This window comes from Corvus kubaryi, unplaced genomic scaffold, assembly GCF_017639235.1.
Source record: "Corvus kubaryi isolate FWS band 111438036 unplaced genomic scaffold, C.kubaryi_AGA036_p1.0 37382, whole genome shotgun sequence".
NCBI lineage: Eukaryota > Metazoa > Chordata > Aves > Passeriformes > Corvidae > Corvus > Corvus kubaryi.
In genome coordinates, this window is record NW_024581124.1 from 3,305,631 (window position 1) to 3,324,568 (window position 18,938).

Consider the following 18,938-nt stretch of genomic DNA (forward strand, 5'->3'; position numbering starts at 1 on the left):
TTAGGCCACAGAAGAAAGTAAAACAATTCTAAAAATAAGATTGATGGCTATTGTAGATGTTTCTGAAGGCCAGTAAAGAGAAAAGTTTGGCTGTGTAATAAACATAAAGATGAGTTTGTTCTAATGCTGATTCTCACGCCCAATTATCATTTGTACCCTGTGTTTCAGTCTTCCAGCAGTGCCTGTATTAGCTAACCTTTGTTTTATTTGCATGTGACACAGGTGACCAGACGGGAGAATGCCGAGCTCATGGAAATCTGGGCTCTGCATTCTTCTCCAAAGGAAATTACCGGGAAGCCCTTACTAACCACAGACATCAGCTGGTGCTTGCCATGAAGCTCAAGGACAGAGAGGTAGGAAGCTTATTAAATAGTCCAAGCTGGTAGTCTGCACTGCATGGTTTTCCAGACACATCTGAACATATCAAAAAGCTTTGTCTGTCTGCCCCATTTTACCCCAAGAATTTGGAAGCTCTGTGACTTCTCTTCTCTGGTGTCTGCTTGTTTCATTTTGTTAAGGAAAGTCTTTGTACCGGTAGATACAGTACGTGAGTGCAAGGGGCAGGATGCTTGGTTTGTCCATTTGCCTCCCCCATCTCTAGTCTCTGGGCTCTGAGCAGGGCCTTTTGCCTCCCTCTCTCTCACCATCTGTGTTCCCACAGCGCAGAGGCTCTGGGCTCCAGGGGTAGGAGCTGCTGCTGGGTCAGTGTCAGTACCACATTGCTGAAGCTGAGCCCTCGCTGTCCTCAGCGTGTTTCCCAGTGTTACAGGTGCTGCTGATCTGGACTCACCTAAGCTGCATCTTAAGTTGTGCCTTTTCCAGACAAGAAATGGGCAAGATCCGTGTCCCCAGTGTTTGCATAAAATACACTTAGTCTAAACACCAGTGAAAACAAAAAGAACCCATGCAAACCTGAAAACAGATTGTGCAGGATCTGCTTTGCCTTGACCATTCAATTCCTGAGCTATTATGCTGGGCTCCCTGCCAGTGCAGGGAAGTGGGCTGCACGGGCTGAGGAGGCTGTCCCAAGGGATTTCTACTGAAAGTTCACTGTAAGGACAGAATCGTATTTAAGTGCACAGATACAAAACCTATCCCCCTGCTCCAGGGATTCCCCTCTCCTGTGAGTGGGAAAATGGAGACTGGTAGTTGCATGGCAGGCACAGGAAGGAGCTGGAGGCCGCAGGGCAGGTGAGAATTCATGTAAGCACAAGTAGTTTTGGGGGAGATCTAAAAACTGAGGAAGATCGTTTCCCACTGGTAAGTTGTGGAAATGATCTGCTAGAATTTGCTGAGTGCTTTAGTGCTTTACTAACTTACTTGGTAAGTTAAATATCAAGTAAGCTTTGGAAAAATGCGTCTTTCAGTAGGTTGTGGAAGGACTGTGGCTGGGGGAGGGACTTCCTAGGCAGTTCCTTGATTATTTTACCAGCTGGAAAACCTCCTGAATCACTCCTGATTTCCTTGTTTCTGTTCATGAAGAGGAGAAAAGCTGTTACTTGTCATTGTTTGTACAGTTTTCTTGATCGGGGTCCCCATTGCTGCTAACAGGGTACACCTGTGTGGCTGCTGCTCTTCTGTGGGGTTTCTGCACCAACATCCCCCCTTGTGGGGCCTGGAGGCAGCAGCAGGGGAGTTGATGTGCTGGCATGAGCACAGCAGCCCCAGAACCCCAGGCTGTCCTGGGACGTGGGGCCAGAGCATTTTGCCTGGTCTTCAGGCCACTGATTTAAACAGATCTCACTGGTCCATCTGGGGGGAGTCCAGGGAGCGAGGGCTAATCGTGATAGTCCTTAGTTCATGACACATCTGGGCACATAATTAACAGTTATTGACAACAAATGACTACTTGGTTTAGCAAGAAAGCTGAGCTTCTTGGATTTCCTGTAGGATGTAACCACAGGAAATTAATTTGGCGCTTTCTGATGACATCATCTTGACCACAGAGCTTCCTCTGAACAAAAAGCTGTTTTTCTTGGCCTCCTTTGCAGACATTTTTATAATGCAAATGTTATAAAGTTGCAGTAGGGCTGATGTGAATTCCAGCAGAAGGGAATTTGGTGTGTGACTGTAATGAGGTAATTGTTTTACCCCTGACTGTACAGAGAATTGGCAGAAAAGGTAGAAAGTGCTCCTTTGTGCAGGATACTTCTGTCTTTGGAGGGACTTTTGGGTTCTGAGGCTGCTGGAGCAAATGTTTGTACCAGGGGCTTCTGCTGGATAGTGTCACCCATAAATGGAGGAGGAGGTTGCAGAGGGTCTGTCTGGAGCATTGAGGTCTGTCCTCCCCCGTGCAGGCCTGGAGAAGGGAAGCTGTCAGCTGGATGGGGAAGCATTTCAGCTGCTCACAGGGACTCAAGATTTTACATGTTTTTCTTCCTTAGCACAGGGAGTCTGTGCAGTTCTGTTACAAGCTCAGTATTGTGCCGAGCACAGGCTGTGTGTCCAGGCAGGCCATTTGCTCTTTCAGTCAGTGTGGGGAGAAGTTTGAGCTGTTTTGTTACTCTTGTGTCCAGAGAGAGCATGGGGCAGGTGTCACGGGGATTTGGCATACCTGTAGTATCTGAAATTTGGGGGGTTGAACACATGTGTGGGTTTGGTCTGTGCAGATGAGAGAGAAGACTGGCTCTTAGTGAGATGCTGTGAAGGGCACCATGAAACAGCCATCTCAGGTAAGGAATGGGTTGGATTTTTTGACCAGCTGCAGTGGCTGGTCAGGAAATTCAAATGAGCTAGTTCTGTGGATATAGCTGTCCCTGCTTCAGCCATCTCCCTGGTGGCAGGGTGGGCATCAGTCATCTTGTAGTCCCATGGCAGCAGCACAGAGTGTAACCATCCCCTCTTAAGTGAGGAGGGTGCTGCACAGCCTGTCTGAACGCAGAGGGAGCACATGGGCAGGGGGCTGCAGGACCCTGGCTCAGTGCATGTGTGCACCTCAGGAGCTGGTCTTTGGGCACTACTGACACTAGCTCTGAGACCCATTCAGTTCATGCAGAGGTGGAAATAAAACTTTCCTGAGCTTGTGGGGCCCCTGTGTAGAGGCTTGTCTTTTCCTTGCTCATTCAGAGCTGGCTGCAGGCTGTTGGAGTTCACCCACTCCTGTCCTGCAGTAAGGAACTGCTGCCTGTGCAGGGGTAGGTGCCACTGAACAGGAACGAGAGGGTCCACTCTGAGCAGACCTGGCTGCAGTGGAGTGAAATTTACTTCCTTGCTGATTGATAAAGATAGATAAAGAGTTGCAGCCCTGTCCTAGAGGGGCAGCAACCTCATGTTCTTGTGACGTGTTCCGTGCTCTCTGTGACTGAGATGTCAGCACATACTGTCCAGCAGTTCATGTGCTGAGGAAATCCCATTCTGGTAGCTTGGGCTGCTGCTCTTTTTTCCAGTCTCTGCTTATTGCTCATGAAAGTGCTGGGAGTTGTACAAAGAGAGGTTCCCTAAAGCAGCAGCCAAGGTACTGGAATGTGCCAGAGGAGGAGTGGCAGATGATGTTAGCAGGGAAGACTGCATCACTTTATTTTAGCTTGTTGTCTTTTTCCTGTCACAAAAGCTGCCTCTGATGAATAGTGGAAGCTTGCAGCCTGTTTCTTCTCAGAGTGGACTAAGGCCTGCAGTTATGCCAGCACATAATGGAGTTGCTGAATGTTATGTCTGTACTCTATTTCTGAATTAATTGCTTTGTTTTTAACACCAGGTAACCTAATCTTCTGGAAACCATCAGGTAACTCATATAGGTAGGGTGTGTTGATGCCAAGTCACAGGCTGTGATTTAGACAAGGGTTATGCAGCTGATGAGCTATGCCAGGATCAGAGGAAAGAATGGAATGTAAATGTTAAAGCTTTCAATGCTTGTAACACACTAGTCTCCTGTGTCCCTTTTCATTGCTAGCTGCTCCTTAGGTGTTCAGAACTGTCTAGGAAGTCTGTAAGACCAGAGTGCCAAGGTAGAGCCAGTGATCCGTGATCTCTTGGGATGGGTTGGGATGGCCCTTTTTGATGACCATTTTGAAGACCCTGCATTCCTTCCAAAGGAAGGAGCTTTGATTTAGAGAAGAAATGCTTGAGTTTTGGATCTGTGAGGAACTGACAAGCAGAAATGGACAGGAAAGGGAAAGCTGTGGAGCCCCTTCTTGGGTCCAGTGTCCAAACCCTCATAAAGGCTGTGCTTGAATCCTGCCATGCAGAGGCCACGGACACCACAGGATCTCTGCAGTGTAATAGCTGCCTTCTCTCCTGGGCCCTCAGACGCCTTCAATTACAGCCCTGCTGTTCAGAAATAGCAGGGCAGTATGGCAAGATCATAAACTAACCATCATGAAATGAGTGCTTGTGCTGCCAGCGTGGAGCTCTTGGGAAGGATGCTGCTGCCAGAAAGCCACTGGGTGCTGGCAGCCCGTCTATGTTGGCTGGCAGGCATGCTCCGAGCTGAACTGTGCCTTTCCTTAGGATGCAGCATCTCTCTTCGCCACACAGGAGTTGAACAGAAGGTGTGGGGTGAGAAAGAGGATTGTCTCCACCCCTGAGTTCTCCCTAGGGCTGGGATGAAGCTGAGCACTTTCTGCTGCCCCTTTTCTCAGGAGTGGGGCTGAGGGAAGGGGTAAGAGCTGAGGACAGACAGATGGACTCTGTCAATACTGTCTTGCCCCTGGGTTGACTCATGATGACCAGCAGCTTGCAGCAATCATTCCTGGCCTGGTTTTGAAGGGATTTCCCCCCACCTCCTTGTGGAAGCAGCTCTTTGTGGAAGGAATAGGTGCAGAACTCTTGTTACTGACCCTTTATGTCAGCCTCTGGCTGCTGCCCCTGGACATCTCCTGGAGCATCTGTGGCTCTGGGAGTTCTTTGCAGCAGGTGGGTGTGCTCAGTAACTGATGAGCCAGGTTTTGCTGTCTCAAGATGCTTCCTAAAATGATTGCGAATGTAAGGCAGAGTTCATCTTTGCGGCTTCAGCAGATTTTGTTCAGAAAGGCTGACTATTTGCAGAAAATGGGGATGATGAAGATGATAATTAGAACTGGGTAGTTAAGTAGCCCAGAAGAAAGATGTTTATTAAGCAGGCTTTGGTAGGTTTTCTGTGTCACCTTGCTCTGGCATATCTATGAAGGTTCTTGTGTGGCAGGGGAGACATCAGAATGTGGAAATTCCCACTGTATAGAGAAATCATGGGCTTGCAGCCCAAGAGACTCCAGAAGCCAGCTGGGTGCTCTGATTCCTGCTGCAGAGGGCTTTGCCATGGAGCTGGCTGTGACTGGAGCCATGGCTGGGAGGGGTCACCAGCCACTGTGCATCTCTGGAGGAGGAGTATTTGGGAATATGGTTACTGGGACAGACATAATCCCTGGTTGGATTCTGTTGGGAATTTGAAGATTCTGCAACTGTCTGAACGTACTTTGTGAGCAGCTCAGCCACTGTGGTTATTTGGGTTTGCAGTTTGGTAGCTTTTCCCAGTCCCCTTCAAAGCAATGAAACTCAGTATAAAGCTCCCACATTTGGTAAACTGCAGCTCCTCGCTGTCAGGCTGTGCAAATCAAAGATCAGATTTCACCTTCCTGTTTCCAAAAGGAGATGCAGAAGGAAAGATAGATCATTCCTTTCTAATGAAATCTGTAAATTCTGTAAAACCAAGGTTTTCTGCCCTTTCCTGAGGGGAAGGGGAAATGCATTCCAGGTGTCCCTCCAACCCTGCTTTGTCTGTAAAGCCACATCTTCAGTCAATAGCAGGGGTGTATGGATTCAGCCTTTTCCCTGAACTTTTATGAATTCTGGTTTGGGGCAGCAGAGTGGGGTTTTTTTTCTGTTCTTCTGAGTTAGATCTTAGAGGGGATGTGTTCCTTATCAGCAGTCTCGGATGGAGTGTGGAGACTCCTGTCCATTCATGAGCTGCAGCTCGATGGAGCCCACGGCAGCGTCCCTGCCTGTGGGATGTGTGTGGCACTCAGCCATACGAAGAGGTGGTCTGGCCCTGGGGCTGCCACATTTTTCAGAAAGGAAAAATCTGAAAATCTTATGACCACAGTTGTTTTGTTGTGTTTGCAAACAATCTGGAAAATGAGGACAGGATATAAATACCTCACAAATGAGAATTGGAAAGAGTCTTCAGGCTAAAGCAGTTTGTCATGCCTGGAAACACAGACTAAGATGTCAGAGACAGGCTGTGATGGGGAAATGATTCCAGCCTCTCAGTGCAGACAGCAGTCTTGCTTTATTAGGGATCCAGGGCAGACTGCCTTGTACCCTGGAGGAAGGCTGAGTGCCAGCTGCTGGAAGAACACTTACCATTGGAGTTTACTTGGGAATTGTGGGTCCACTAGTGCTTCATTACAGCTTGGACTGAATCACCTGCATGGCAGAAAGGATGAATTCAGTGATGTGAATGAGCCTTAGTGCCTGACCTTCTGCATTTGGATTTCTATGCAAGAGTATAAATTCTTTACCTTTCTGTCTTTAGCAGGTTTTTTTAGAGTCAGCTTGACAGGATTCATACAGATTCATCTGGATCAAAAGTGATAGGATTAAGCAGAACGAAGGGAAATCCGACCGGTGCAGGAAATTTGGGAATGCACTAAAAGGCCATATGCTTTGTTTTGTTTGGACTTGTGACTCAAGGGGGAAATGTAATACTTCCTGAGGATCTCCTTTGAATGTCCCCATTTGACCTCCACAGCACATGGATTTTAGCTGAAAGAAATGCAGTCTTCTGGTTTTACTTTCACAGTGTCTGCAAAGCTCAGCATGCTGCTGAGGCCTGGACCTGGCTGCAGTAAAAGAAATGAAGCAGAAAACTCATGCAAGAGCTGCAGCTGCAGCACTCTCTGGGTTTTCAGGATGCCCACCTCAGCCAAAGCTTTTCTCCTCTGTAAAGAGTTTGCAGTGAGGCAATGTCCAGCTTATGCACAAGAGTAGCAAGGGTTGGCACAGGTCAGCACACTGCTGTAGGAGTTGGAGTTTTCTTTGCCTGCTCTGAACTTGTGAGATCCAAGTTTGTGACTTGCTGGCTTATTCTTCCTGACTGACTTTAACCAGGGCATGAGTCACTCCTCAGGGTCACCACCATGGAGCAGCTTGTGGTTTTAAATGAGGACTACTTACATCACCACTAAAAATGTCAAGTCAGCCATCCTCCCTAAAGTGATTGCACACAGGAGCCTTTCAGACTATGTCCAGAAAGCGACCAAATTTGGGCTGCTTGGGGTAAAGAATCATCAACCCCAAGTGGTGTGTAGGCTCAATGATGAGGTCTCCTTCGTAGCATTCTTGGGCTGGTGTATTTTGTGTGACTTCTTTGCAGAATGAGTGGAGTGATGCAGAGCCCACCCAGAAAGGCAGCCCACTCCCCCAGGTCCCCAGCACCACACGGTGAGGGGTTTTGCACCAGTTCCCACAGTGAACAGGAACAGCCTGGTCAGTACCAGTGACAGGCAGACTTACTCTTAAAAAATGGACTGGGGTACTTGCTGCTTCTGCTTTCCAGCAAAACCCTGCTAACTTGGTCAAAACTATTTGCAAAACTCTTCTGTTAAGGGTGTAGCTCAGTTCTGCCTAGAACAAGTGTTCTAGGCAGAACTAGACACCTAAATGGTACTGGAGGAGATAGAGTCAATGGATTTTCCATTGGAATGGAGCAGCATTATTTTGATCTCCACATGAGCAGCTGAAAGTCAGCATTCCCTTTGAAGCCTTTTGTTTGAGGAAGAGGACTGACTGTGAATGCTCTGGCAGTCAAGCCTCTGGTGCTGCTCATGTTTGCCTGGATTCACGTACTTCGTGTGACGCTTTTGCCATGAAACAGGGAGAATGAGAAGTCCTCTGAAATACTACAAATTTCCTGAGCAAGTATGAACAGAGAGGACTGGGAGCAGATTGTTGTCACAGTCCATGGCAGCCTCTGTCATGAGCAGCAGCTCTGTGACACTTGCAGAGCTGTGGATTTTACCCATTAATGAAGACGGCGCCGGGACCATCTCTTTATGCTGTGCATTTTCAGCCTTTCTGTTCTGTCATTAATTCCTGGTTGTTCCCCTTCAGTTAGTAGTTTAAAAGCTCCTTTCAGGCTTTCAGATACTAGTGCTTCTGTTCAATGGTTTTGGCTTTTTTGGGGTTTACTCTTTGGTAGCTTCTATGTAAAAGACTGACACCTTCTACAAATAAATAGGGATATTGATTGGCAGGGATATTGATTTCAGTGTATTTTTCCCCCAGGAAATAATTACCTAAAAGCAAATCCTTTCCTTCTTTCTGTGTACTGATCATGTACAAGAGGGGGGGATATTGCCTGCTGCTTCCTTACCTGTTTTTGAAAGCATGGCACACAAAGGAAGAAGCTAGATGTGGTACTGGCACATCAGCCTCACCTTTAAGGGAGGAGAGAAGAACAAGTATTAATTTTGATGGGGCACCTGCTCTATTCTGATGCAAGACTTGTCTTAGTGCATAAATCAGTAGTTGTCCAAGCCAGACTGAGGCATACGTGTGGGTTCTGAGGAAATGATGAAGGAGCTTAATATAAGTGGAGATAAAGCACAATTTACAGCCAATTATCATTTTAGTAGGTGCTGAAAGTACTCCCATCACTGTGCTGTCCTGCTTGTGTGCACAGCCGTTACTTGGTCCTTACCTGTGAAGCAAACAGCTCCTGTACAGAAAGAGCTGGGATGGGTAATGGTGTCAGTTAAGCTGTGTCCTTCCTACCTGGAGCAGTTACAGTGCTGTAGGGCACAGCGAGATTTTACTGTGTATGGTGACACCCACACGACGTAGCCTGTGCTTTCAGAGCTCTGTGTGTGTGTCTGTTCTGGAACAATCTGCTTTCCTCAGTACCCCCAGAGCACTCTTAATGAACCAGCATACCTTTGCTTGCATTCAAGACCGAGGGTGTGCAGATGAGGGGTGCAGGTGAGGAGGTGATGCGGATGAGGAGGTACACTGGCTTTCAGAGGTGCTGCTGCCTGCCCCCAGTACAGCTGTGATGAATATATATGGCTAATCTGCTACATACAGTTCCACTACATCTGTAGGATCAGGCTGCTGTTACTCTGTGCCCAGAGGGAGAAGGGAAGTTGAAAGAAACAGCGTGCAGCGGGGCATGCTCCATCTCTGATCAGTCCTAATTAGTGTCTGTGTTCAGGGATTAAGGGTACCTACAGTGAGATACCAGGCAGAGCATTTTCACCTCACCCATTTTTGGATGATTATAGAGTGTTCTTATTTAAGCAGGCTGTGCAGTCAGGTGATGGCTTGTTTAAATGTAACGATTGGGAAATGACCATTCTCCGGCAAGGGTGAAATACCTAAGGAATGCATCTCTCCAAATTGCCAGGTGCCATTCTGTGATGCACATCTGCTTAACATCAGACACTGCCTTACTCAGCTGAAAAACCTGAGTTGGCTGTTGCTTTTGAGAAAAAGAGAGCACTTAGGAACCTTTTTCAGAACTCCCTTCTGTGCCTCAGCTCAGTGGCAGAAGAATCTGCTTTCTATTAAAGTGATAAATTGCTTAATTGGAGGTGTAAGCAACCCCCGCTGTAAAATTTGTCTTTGTCAGATACATAAAACATTGATTTTCTTTGTTTGCTGATACAAACCCCTTGTGGTATGGAGCTGTAGTCTCCCATCACCCTGCTACCAAGCAGAGGTTTGTGCTAGCAGCGATGGAGTCTGTTTGCCATGTGTCAGCCGTGTGCTCTCCCTGCCACAACAGGGCTCTTCTGCCAGTGACGTGCGAACACCCCATCCCTCTTGGCCCAGTGTGTGAGCCACTTGGGGTTCCCAGTGTGGGTTATGTGGAGGATTTTATTAAACATACAGTGATGAATTTATCTTCTGGAATCCTATTCCTAATCCCCTGAAGTGAGTCTCTGGAGTCACCCAGCAGATGTTATCACCAAATTTTTCTTAAGCACTGCTGTAAGGGCAAGCTCCCCTGACTACCCCCAGAGCAAATAGAGCGCTGATGGTTATCTTGCTGGAGGACTGCTGTTGCATGAATCAGCCCCAGCCTGGGGAAGCCAGAAGTGCCACAGGCACATGCAGGCTCCAAGAGGATTGTGAAGTGCTGTTCTTGGATCAGGTAACAGTGGAAGCTGCTGCAGAATAAAATGTGAGGACCATTGGAGTGAAGGGCAGGCACATCAGAGGGTAGAGGTGGCCTTCCTCTAGCTACACAGTCTAGCTGTCTGGGTGAGCCACAGCCCAACCTCTGAAAACAGCCCCAGCTTTCTAATCAGGTCATGCTATTTCTTGTCAGTTCTTCACCCTCTATTTTCTATTTCTCTTTTTGTCTCCTTCAACTTATTTTTCTTATCTGCTTCACTAGTCCTCCTGCCACATCCTGGTTTGGATGATCCAGCCCTGGGCACTCAGGCATGTCAGCCAAGTGTCTTTGCATGCTCTGAGAATGGTTGTCAAGCTTGTACCCTTCATTCTAGGTCTTTAATGTGAGCCTGGGCATGCTCTTGGGCAAAGGGATTAGGAGCCCTGAAAATAAACATTTCCAGCCTCACAGATTTCAATTCTTATCATCTGCTTCCCATTCTAGAAGACATCCTAAAGATTTCTTCCCATGTGAGGGATGAGCATTCCCTGCTTCTGTCAAGTTTTTCTTGTACACAGACAATCTGAGATCTGCTGCTTTCCATTTATGCCTTTTTTCCCCAGCCATAGCCCATTAACATCATCTGAGTCTCTGCCTGATGGCTCTTGGCCAGAGCTCATCTCCTCAGCAATCTGCACGCATGGATGTCCACTTTTTTTTATTTTAGCAGCCCCAGGAGACACCAGATTTCACTGACTCCTTGTTTTCCAGAAAGACATTTCTATTCTCTTCCCAGCAAGAACAGAAGTTCTGTTGCTGGTGGTGGCCAGTCTTACAGAACTTTGGAACTTCCAGGCTGGGTCAGTTCTCATAGCGTTGTGCTGGGCTTGACTTGGCCCCGGGGGTGCTGCTGCCTTCTTCCACAGCAGTGGGAACGTTGCTCCCTATCAGGATGAAGGGAGCTCCGATGCATCGTGAGGCCTGTAATGGGCCCCACTCAGTATTTTGGTCTGGACTTGTGTGAGATGGCTGCATGTATCTGGTTTTGTCCCCTTTTTTCCCTAGTTAAGTTGCAAATGACTCAATACTCCGCCTATATTAAGCTTCTTGAAGATTTGTGTAAAAATGGATTAAAATTCAGAGCGATGTATTTTGTGTTGGTTTTGTAGCAGCCTCCAAATAGGCCCCCTCAGACCCTCTAAGAGCTTTCCCTCATGGTGTCAGCCAAGAAGTTATGTCACTGTGCAGCTGAAGAGCCTGTCCAGGGCCAGACCACCCGAATTCTGTGGCCAGTCTGACCAGCATGGAGCAGGACCCAGTCCCAGCTCTGCCTGTGGCCGCACCAGGAGCAGCTGGTCTGGCCTGCACTGAGGACGGGCTGGGGCCACCCCCTGCACTGCCCTCCAGGAGCCATGAGCAGCAGCCCATGGCCAGCTGCTGCCCTCACCCTGACAACTCCTTTTGGGAGGTTTGGAATTGGGTCACAGCAGCAGCTGGGTAGCAAAGGAAATGCACATGGAGGAACCGCAGAGGAGTCGGGGTCAGCACGCTGGAGTGAACAGCCTTGCTGAGGCAGCAGGCGTGTGTGGAATGCTTCCCTGCCCTTGGCTCCTTGCCCTGCTGACTGGCTGGATGCTCTGGCTCTGCCAGGTAGAAGGCAGGTCTGCATCCTGGGAGATGCAGGGGGCAAAAGAATCTGATTCTCAGATAATTTCTCTTATTAAATACTGCTGTTTCTCAGTGGTAAGAACTCGGGTTTTCGCAGAGCTGTATTTAGGTGAGATGTACCTAAGGGACAGAGGCTCTAGCTACTGAAGTGCTGTTGTCTTTGCTGCATTCCCAAGGTTGTGTGGGGCTCAGGACCCTGATGCTGCACAATGAGAACTGTGTTCTTTGGAGCATGGTGTGCTTGGTGAAGCAGAGGTGTGGAAGGATGTTGGTAACTGCAGCGATCACTTTCGCTGTCTCCTCAATAGTCTCTGCATCTTTGTGGTGCCGTCCTTCCCCTCTGCCAGGTACAAACACACACTGCACACTTCAAAGAAAGAGGTAGTCCAACCCATGTCCTCCTGAGTCAACCCCTTCCATTCCTGCTGCCTCCACATAAGCTGCCCTGAGGGGTTTAGAGCTGCAGAGGGCAGGTTTTCTAGTTGGTAGTTACATTCTTTCTCCAGGATGGCCTCTCATGGTTTTGATTTCTAGGATTGGGGCCATCTGACTTGCTTCCATGAATGCTTGTACTTCCATTGTCTCTCTTACCCCTGCAGGCAGCATCCTCGGCACTGAGCAGTCTGGGCCACGTGTACACAGCCATCGGGGACTACCCAAATGCTCTGGCTAGCCACAAGCAGTGTGTCCTCCTTGCCAAGCAGTCCAAAGATGAGCTCTCCGAGGCGCGGGAGCTGGGCAACATGGGAGCAGTGTACATTGCAATGGGGGATTTTGAAAATGCAGTGCAGTGCCACGAACAACACCTGAAGATCGCCAAGGAGCTGGGGAACAAGCGGGAGGAAGCTCGAGCCTACAGCAACCTGGGCAGTGCTTACCACTACCGCAGGAACTTCGACAAAGCCATGTCCTACCACAACTATGTGTTGGAGTTGGCCCAGGAGCTGGCTGAGAAGTCCATTGAGATGCGAGCTTATGCTGGCCTGGGCCACGCAGCTAGATGTATGCAAGATCTGGAGAGGGCTAAGCAGTACCATGAAGAACAGTTGCACATTGCTGAGAGCCTGCAGGACCGAGCTGCTGAAGGCAGAGCCTCCTCCAATCTAGGTAAGGCCCTGACATGGAGTAGAATTTGTCAAGGAATGCTGATACTATCAGAGCTGCTGCCAGGATGCCCAAGATCTGCTGTGTGCTGTCTTCTTCTGGTGAAATCCCAGTTTCACCAGACTGCCTTAATAAATTAAACAGGCCCTTGGCAGATTGTGTGCTGCTGTAATGTATTCCATGTTCAATTATTAAATTCCTTAGAAAAACATTAGAAAGCACAAACTAATAGCAAAAGGGAAATTAAAAGATAAAATGCATTTGAGGATCTCTTTAGGAGTCAGGAATAAATATAATTCTTGCACTAATGCAAGAAGAGATGTGATTTGTTACCTGGTCATTTCTTTGGGAGCTTGTCAGCAGGGTATGTTGATATATTGCTGTCCTGTAAGTTGAGAGACACATGGGTCAAATCCTAACTAAGTTTGTTTTCCGAATATACTCATTGAAATACTGGGGTGTAGGAGTCATATGTTCTCCTAAGGAGCAGCAGTGGCATGCTGCTGGCAGGCTGGGAGAGACTGAGTTACATTCAAGTGAAGCCTGTTTCTCCTGCTGCTTCACAGCACCAGATGTGGGAACGACCAAGGATGCATTTCCATCTCTGCCGTGGCTGTGGCGGTTGTGCTGCCAATGTTCCAGCTGTCGTTCGAGATGTGTTCTCAGCTGGCTGGGAATGGCAAAGCAGGGCTGGTGCTGGGATATCAAAATAAGTGTTTGTTGGCAGCCCCTGAATCCCAGCCCTTGCAGGCTGCCCCATGCTGTAAATCAGCTCCTGTTTCTGCTTGGCAGTTGGCACTTGGTTCATTTGTAGATGCTAATTGTACTCTGATGTTATCAACAGCAGGTAATTGAAAAGAGCTTGATGAATTACTTAATTTCTTTTAGTAGCTGAGTCTTCAGGAGCTGAACAAAGAAGATAAGGGGAACTGCAGAAAACAAAACAGTCACAGCTTTTTAATTAGCGTTGCACATCTCCTCCTTTACACAAATTGAGGCAGATCCGTGGGGCAAAATAGGTTTGTGAGGCAAAAGTGCTTGTGGGCAGCTTAGCATGAGAGAGCAGTGAGCATGGATAGTTTCTGTTAGTGTGACAGCACCCAGCAGGCAGGAGGGATGGGAGAGGAGACCTTGCATGAACAGCAAATCACAAACTACATTCCCCATCTCTGCTCCAGTGTGGGACCTTGTCTTGGGGAGTCTGTGGCTCCAGTCTTGGAGAGGCGCAGAGATGTGAGAGATGGACTGCTGCAGCAGAGAATGTTTTTCAGTGTTGGATTTTAGCCTAAATATAACTTTCAGTTGGTATGCTGACTCAGCCACTCCACACTTTGTTAGTTCTCCTAGCGTCTGAGCACAGGGTCTCACGTTTCAGCTGTTATTTGGCTATATTTTTGTCTTCTCTGTCACAGTTAACTTATACTGGAGAAAGGGAACATGCAGTTCTTGTTGAGACAATCTATTACTGTTGTTTAAAATGCATCCAGTACCAATCAAAAAGTCAAGTTTTAATTGTCTCTTTCATCTAATCCACATGCAAAACAAAACCTCATCAAAATAACCATGCTGACAGGCAAAAAAATGTATCTAAATGTGTGTTTCCAGGCCATAATGTTAGAGTTGGCCTCTCTGCTGAAGCAGCAGACATTTTCTGTTGCATTTCCCTGATGCAGATGGAAAGCACCCTTAAGTGTACGATCCAGTGTTACGCAGGGCAGACAGACATGGGCTGTAACAGAGCCCAGCTGCTGCAGTGCTCTGCAGGGAGATACTGTGTACTCTGGGATGACGTGAGCGGGAGGTGATGGACTGAGGGTGAAGCACAAGCTATCAGCCTTTCACAACAAGATGTGGAGTTTAACCAGAAGTCTTAGATTCTCAACCTTTGCAAAGCATCTGGTATTTCCAAACACTCAGGCTCCATGTGGAGACCTGGTTATCCAGACTCTGCAGCTTTTAAGGGTTCCCACTGTGATGGAGAGAAGACACTTCACATTATTAACAGAACACAATTTAAAGTCTCTCGGTGCTGCCTCTTTGCAGCTCCAAGAGAATTTCTGTACCTCTCTTAATGTGTTCATCATGTTGCCCAAAGATGCCAGATATTTTCTCCTGAAGCTTTTGCAATTAATGTCAAAAAACATTTGCAGGGCCTCCTTCAGTGGCTCCAAACCTCCAGGCTTGTTCGCAGGTGTTTGCAAAGTAGCCACAGGCATTATTAGCACAGAGTTTAATTGAAGTGCAGGTGGTATCATCAGCAGAATCAGAGCTGCTGTTCCCATGTCTCATAACAAATGCAAGATGATTCAACTGAAATTGAAAAGCAGCTGCAAGTGCTGTCTCACTCAATGTGTTGACTCTGAGCTCTGGAGCCACCAGGTACTACTTATGGAAAAAACAGCAATTTTATAAGGCCAGACTGTCCAGTTGTTGTGGTCAATGTGTGCTTTAGCATAACATAAAACCTAAACCTTCCCCGCGCTGGGACGGTGCTCTGGGGAAGGGATGGGGCTGCCTGGTGTGAAGAGCCAGGGAAGGGGCCAGGCTGCGGGCAGTCCTGGTGTGCAGGGTACTGCAGAAGCTTGGTGCAGGGTGGTGTGTTTGTTGAGCTCATTCGTGTTGTTTTTCAGGAATCATTCACCAGATGAAAGGTGACTACGACACTGCGCTGCGGCTGCACAAGACACACCTGTCCATAGCTCAGGAGCTGAGCGATTACGCGGCCCAAGGCCGGGCCTACGGCAACATGGGCAACGCTTACAATGCCCTCGGCATGTACGACCAGGCTGTCAAGTACCATCGGCAGGAGCTGCAGATTTCCATGGAAGTCAACGACCGTGCTTCTCAGGCATCCACACACGGGAACTTGGCAGTTGCCTATCAGGCGCTGGGTGCCCATGACCGTGCTCTGCAGCACTACCAAAATCATCTCAACATTGCCCGGGAGCTGCGGGACATCCAGAGTGAAGCGCGAGCCCTCAGCAATTTGGGCAACTTCCACTGCTCGCGAGGAGAGTACGTGCAGGCGGCCCCGTACTATGAGCAGTACCTGCGCTTGTCCCCAGAGCTGCAGGACATGGAAGGGGAGGGGAAAGTTTGCCATAACCTTGGCTATGCCCATTATTGCCTCGGGAACTATGAGGAAGCTGTTAAGTACTACGAGCAGGATCTTGCCTTAGCAAAGGATCTTCATGACAAGCTGAGCCAAGCCAAAGCCTATTGCAACCTGGGCCTGGCCTTCAAAGCCTTGATGGACTTCAGTAAAGCAGAGGAGTGTCAAAAGTACCTGTTGTCCCTGGCACAGTCTCTGAACAATTCCCAGGCCAAATTCCGAGCTCTGGGGAACTTGGGGGATATTTTTGTCTGTAAAAGAGATGTACATGGTGCAATAAAATTTTATGAGCAGCAGTTGAGCTTAGCCCATCATGTTAAAGACAGGAGACTGGAAGCCAATGCCTATGCAGCCCTGGGCTCTGCATACAGGATGGTACAGAAGTGTGACAAGGCTTTAGGTTACCACACGCAGGAGCTGGAGGTGTACCAGGAGCTGGGGGATATGTCGGGTGAATGCAGAGCACATGGTCACCTTGCTGCAGTGTATATGTCACTTGGGAAGTACACCATGGCCTTCAAGTGCTACGAAGAACAGCTGGAGCTGGGACAGAAGTTGAAGGACCCCAGCATCGAAGCCCAGGTCTACGGTAACATGGGCATTACCAAGATGAACATGAATGTCATGGAGGAAGCGATTGGCTACTTTGAACAGCAGCTGGCCATGCTGCAGCAGCTCAGTGGGAATGAATCCGTGTTAGATCGGGGCCGAGCATATGGGAACCTGGGAGATTGTTATGAGGCTCTGGGAGATTTTGAGGAAGCTATAAAGTATTACGAACAGTACCTGTCTGTGGCTCAAAGCCTGAACCGCATGCAAGATCAGGCAAAGGCCTACCGAGGCTTGGGCAGTGGGCACAGGTAAGGAGCTGCACGTGTGTTCTGATGCTAGTGAAGTACAAGTACAGTCAATGTGGTGTGGTACCGATGGGGTGTGTTTGGGGGCCTTGGCACACATGCACAGGGATGTGACACAGGAACGAGTTAAGAGTCCTGTGGGTGCTGAGGACTATGCTGGCAGCTCAAATTATGAAACTGATGTCACTGCCCAGAGAGGAGCAGGTTGATTCAAAAGTGCTGGGGATGTCTCTTTGGGGAAAGCCTCTGCCTGGAAGGTTTGAGCTGGCCTGCCAGGGAAATGGCAAAACACCTCGTCTCAGGGAAATACCAGCAAAATAAACACTGCTGTTTTCTTGCCTTGTAGGGCTATGGGAAGTTTACAGCAGGCTCTGGTGTGCTTTGAGAAGAGGCTTGTAGTGGCACATGAACTGGGGGAGGCATTTAACAAAGCCCAGGCCTACGGGGAGCTGGGAGGCCTGCACAGCCAGCTGGGCAACTACGAGCAAGCCATCTCCTGCCTGGAGCGGCAGCTGAACATCGCCCGGGAGATGAAGGACCGAGCCCTGGAGAGCGATGCTGCCTGTGGCCTTGGCGGGGTCTACCAGCAGATGGGCGAGTACGAGACCGCCCTGCAGTACCACCAGCTGGACCTGCAGATCGCCGAGGAGACCAACAACCCTGCCGGCCAGGGCCGGGCCTACGGCAACCTGGGCCTTACCTACGAGTCCTTGGGCACCTACGAGAGGGCAGTGGTTTATCAGGAGCAGCACCTCAGCATTGCAGCACAAATGAACGACCTTGTAGCCAAAACGGTGTCTTACAGCAGCCTGGGGAGGACTCATCATGCTTTACAGAACTACTCTCAAGCTGTGATGTACCTGCAGGAAGGTGAGAGGCTGAGTTACATAACAGAGCATGCAGTGGTAGGGTCAGAGGGTGGAAGGGAGACCTGAGGACACATGGAGAGGTGAGGTACTGTAAACATGGCTCCAACGGGATGTGTTTGACAGTGGCCTTTGATGCAGAAGGTCTTGCAAACATCCGTAGCTGCTGCTGATCATCTGTGTGAGCAGCTGTTTGTGGAGCTGTTACGGTCAGCACACCTCTCAGTTGGAGCCTTCCTGGTGTCCCCTAGACAAAGCATGATCTGTGCCTTCCTGGGGGCATCTTAGGTACCTCAGAGCATGAATCCAGACTGTACCTAGCAGAGTCTCTTTGTAAAGCTCATTTGTGCCTGAACGTAGAAGGTGTAAACCTTCTCTGTAAACGGCATTGCATACCAGGATCTGGCTCTGGGAAAACAACAGAGGATTATGATGAATCTCTCTGATCCTGAGAGGTCTGTTAGGAGAGATTTATGCCTTGCTGGTAGCCACCTGGGTCTTCTAATGTGTTCACCTAGGAGTGAGACAAAGTGGGTGAGTGTCTCTAAAGTCTGAGTAAAAACAAGTGCTGTTTGATAGAGAGGTGAGGGCGATTCAGCCTGAGGTGTCCAGGAGCCATCTGCCACTGCTAAGCGCTGGGTCAGCATGGGCTGGGAGCTGTGCTGCTGCAAGGGGCTCCAGTGTGCAGGCAGCAGCTGATGAAGCTATGGGCTCTGAGGCAGGCGATGGGCAGTGTAGCTCATCCACATGGGCAATGTATGAAGCTGGAGGCCGAAGGATGTATTACATCAGTTAGTTTGGTTTTCATGAAACTGACCTTGGCAGGATTCCAGTATGCTGTTAGAAGGGGAGAAATGAAACGCAGCTCCTTCTCCTGGTGTGCTGCAGAATTCCTGCATGGCCTGGGAATGCTAGCTGCTGCTGAGCTTCGTGGTTTCAGCCAGAGCCCAGAAACCTGAGGTGCCTCAGAGGAGGTGTCCCTGTTGTCAGCAGAGGTCACCAAGGCGAGAGGTTTGGAGTGTGTGGAAGTGGGGACAACACAGAATGTGCTGCTGGAAGTGAAATGAGCTCCAGATCGTTCAGGCCAGGCCCCTGCCCTCTGCTCTGGCTCAGCACAAAAACCATGCAGAGCCTGCCAGAAGGCTGGGGAGAGCTGATGGGAAACAAGCCAGTAATGTGGCAGGAGGTGTCTTTTCTTTCAGTGTTTGACAGCTCAGTGTGATTTTCTTTGTGTGGCTTTTAGGGTTTAAAAGTTGAACTTTCTCATAGAGGCTTACTGAGTGTGTCTCAGGGGACGCCTC

The 18,938-nt window shown here is 48.8% G+C and overlaps 1 protein-coding gene across 2 annotated transcripts in view; it reads left to right on the forward strand.

Annotated features, from left to right (window-relative positions):
- The window catches only part of TTC28 (tetratricopeptide repeat domain 28), a 112,521-nt gene that overhangs the window by 66,907 nt on the left and 26,676 nt on the right, over positions 1–18,938 (forward strand). For both annotated transcript variants that reach the window (XM_042034945.1, XM_042034946.1), the window contains exons 5-8: positions 223–353; positions 12,298–12,805; positions 15,433–16,774; positions 17,118–17,641. In XM_042034945.1, coding sequence (XP_041890879.1) covers positions 223–353; positions 12,298–12,805; positions 15,433–16,774; positions 17,118–17,641 — 2,505 coding nt within the window. The remainder of the gene's footprint in view (positions 1–222; positions 354–12,297; positions 12,806–15,432; positions 16,775–17,117; positions 17,642–18,938) is intronic.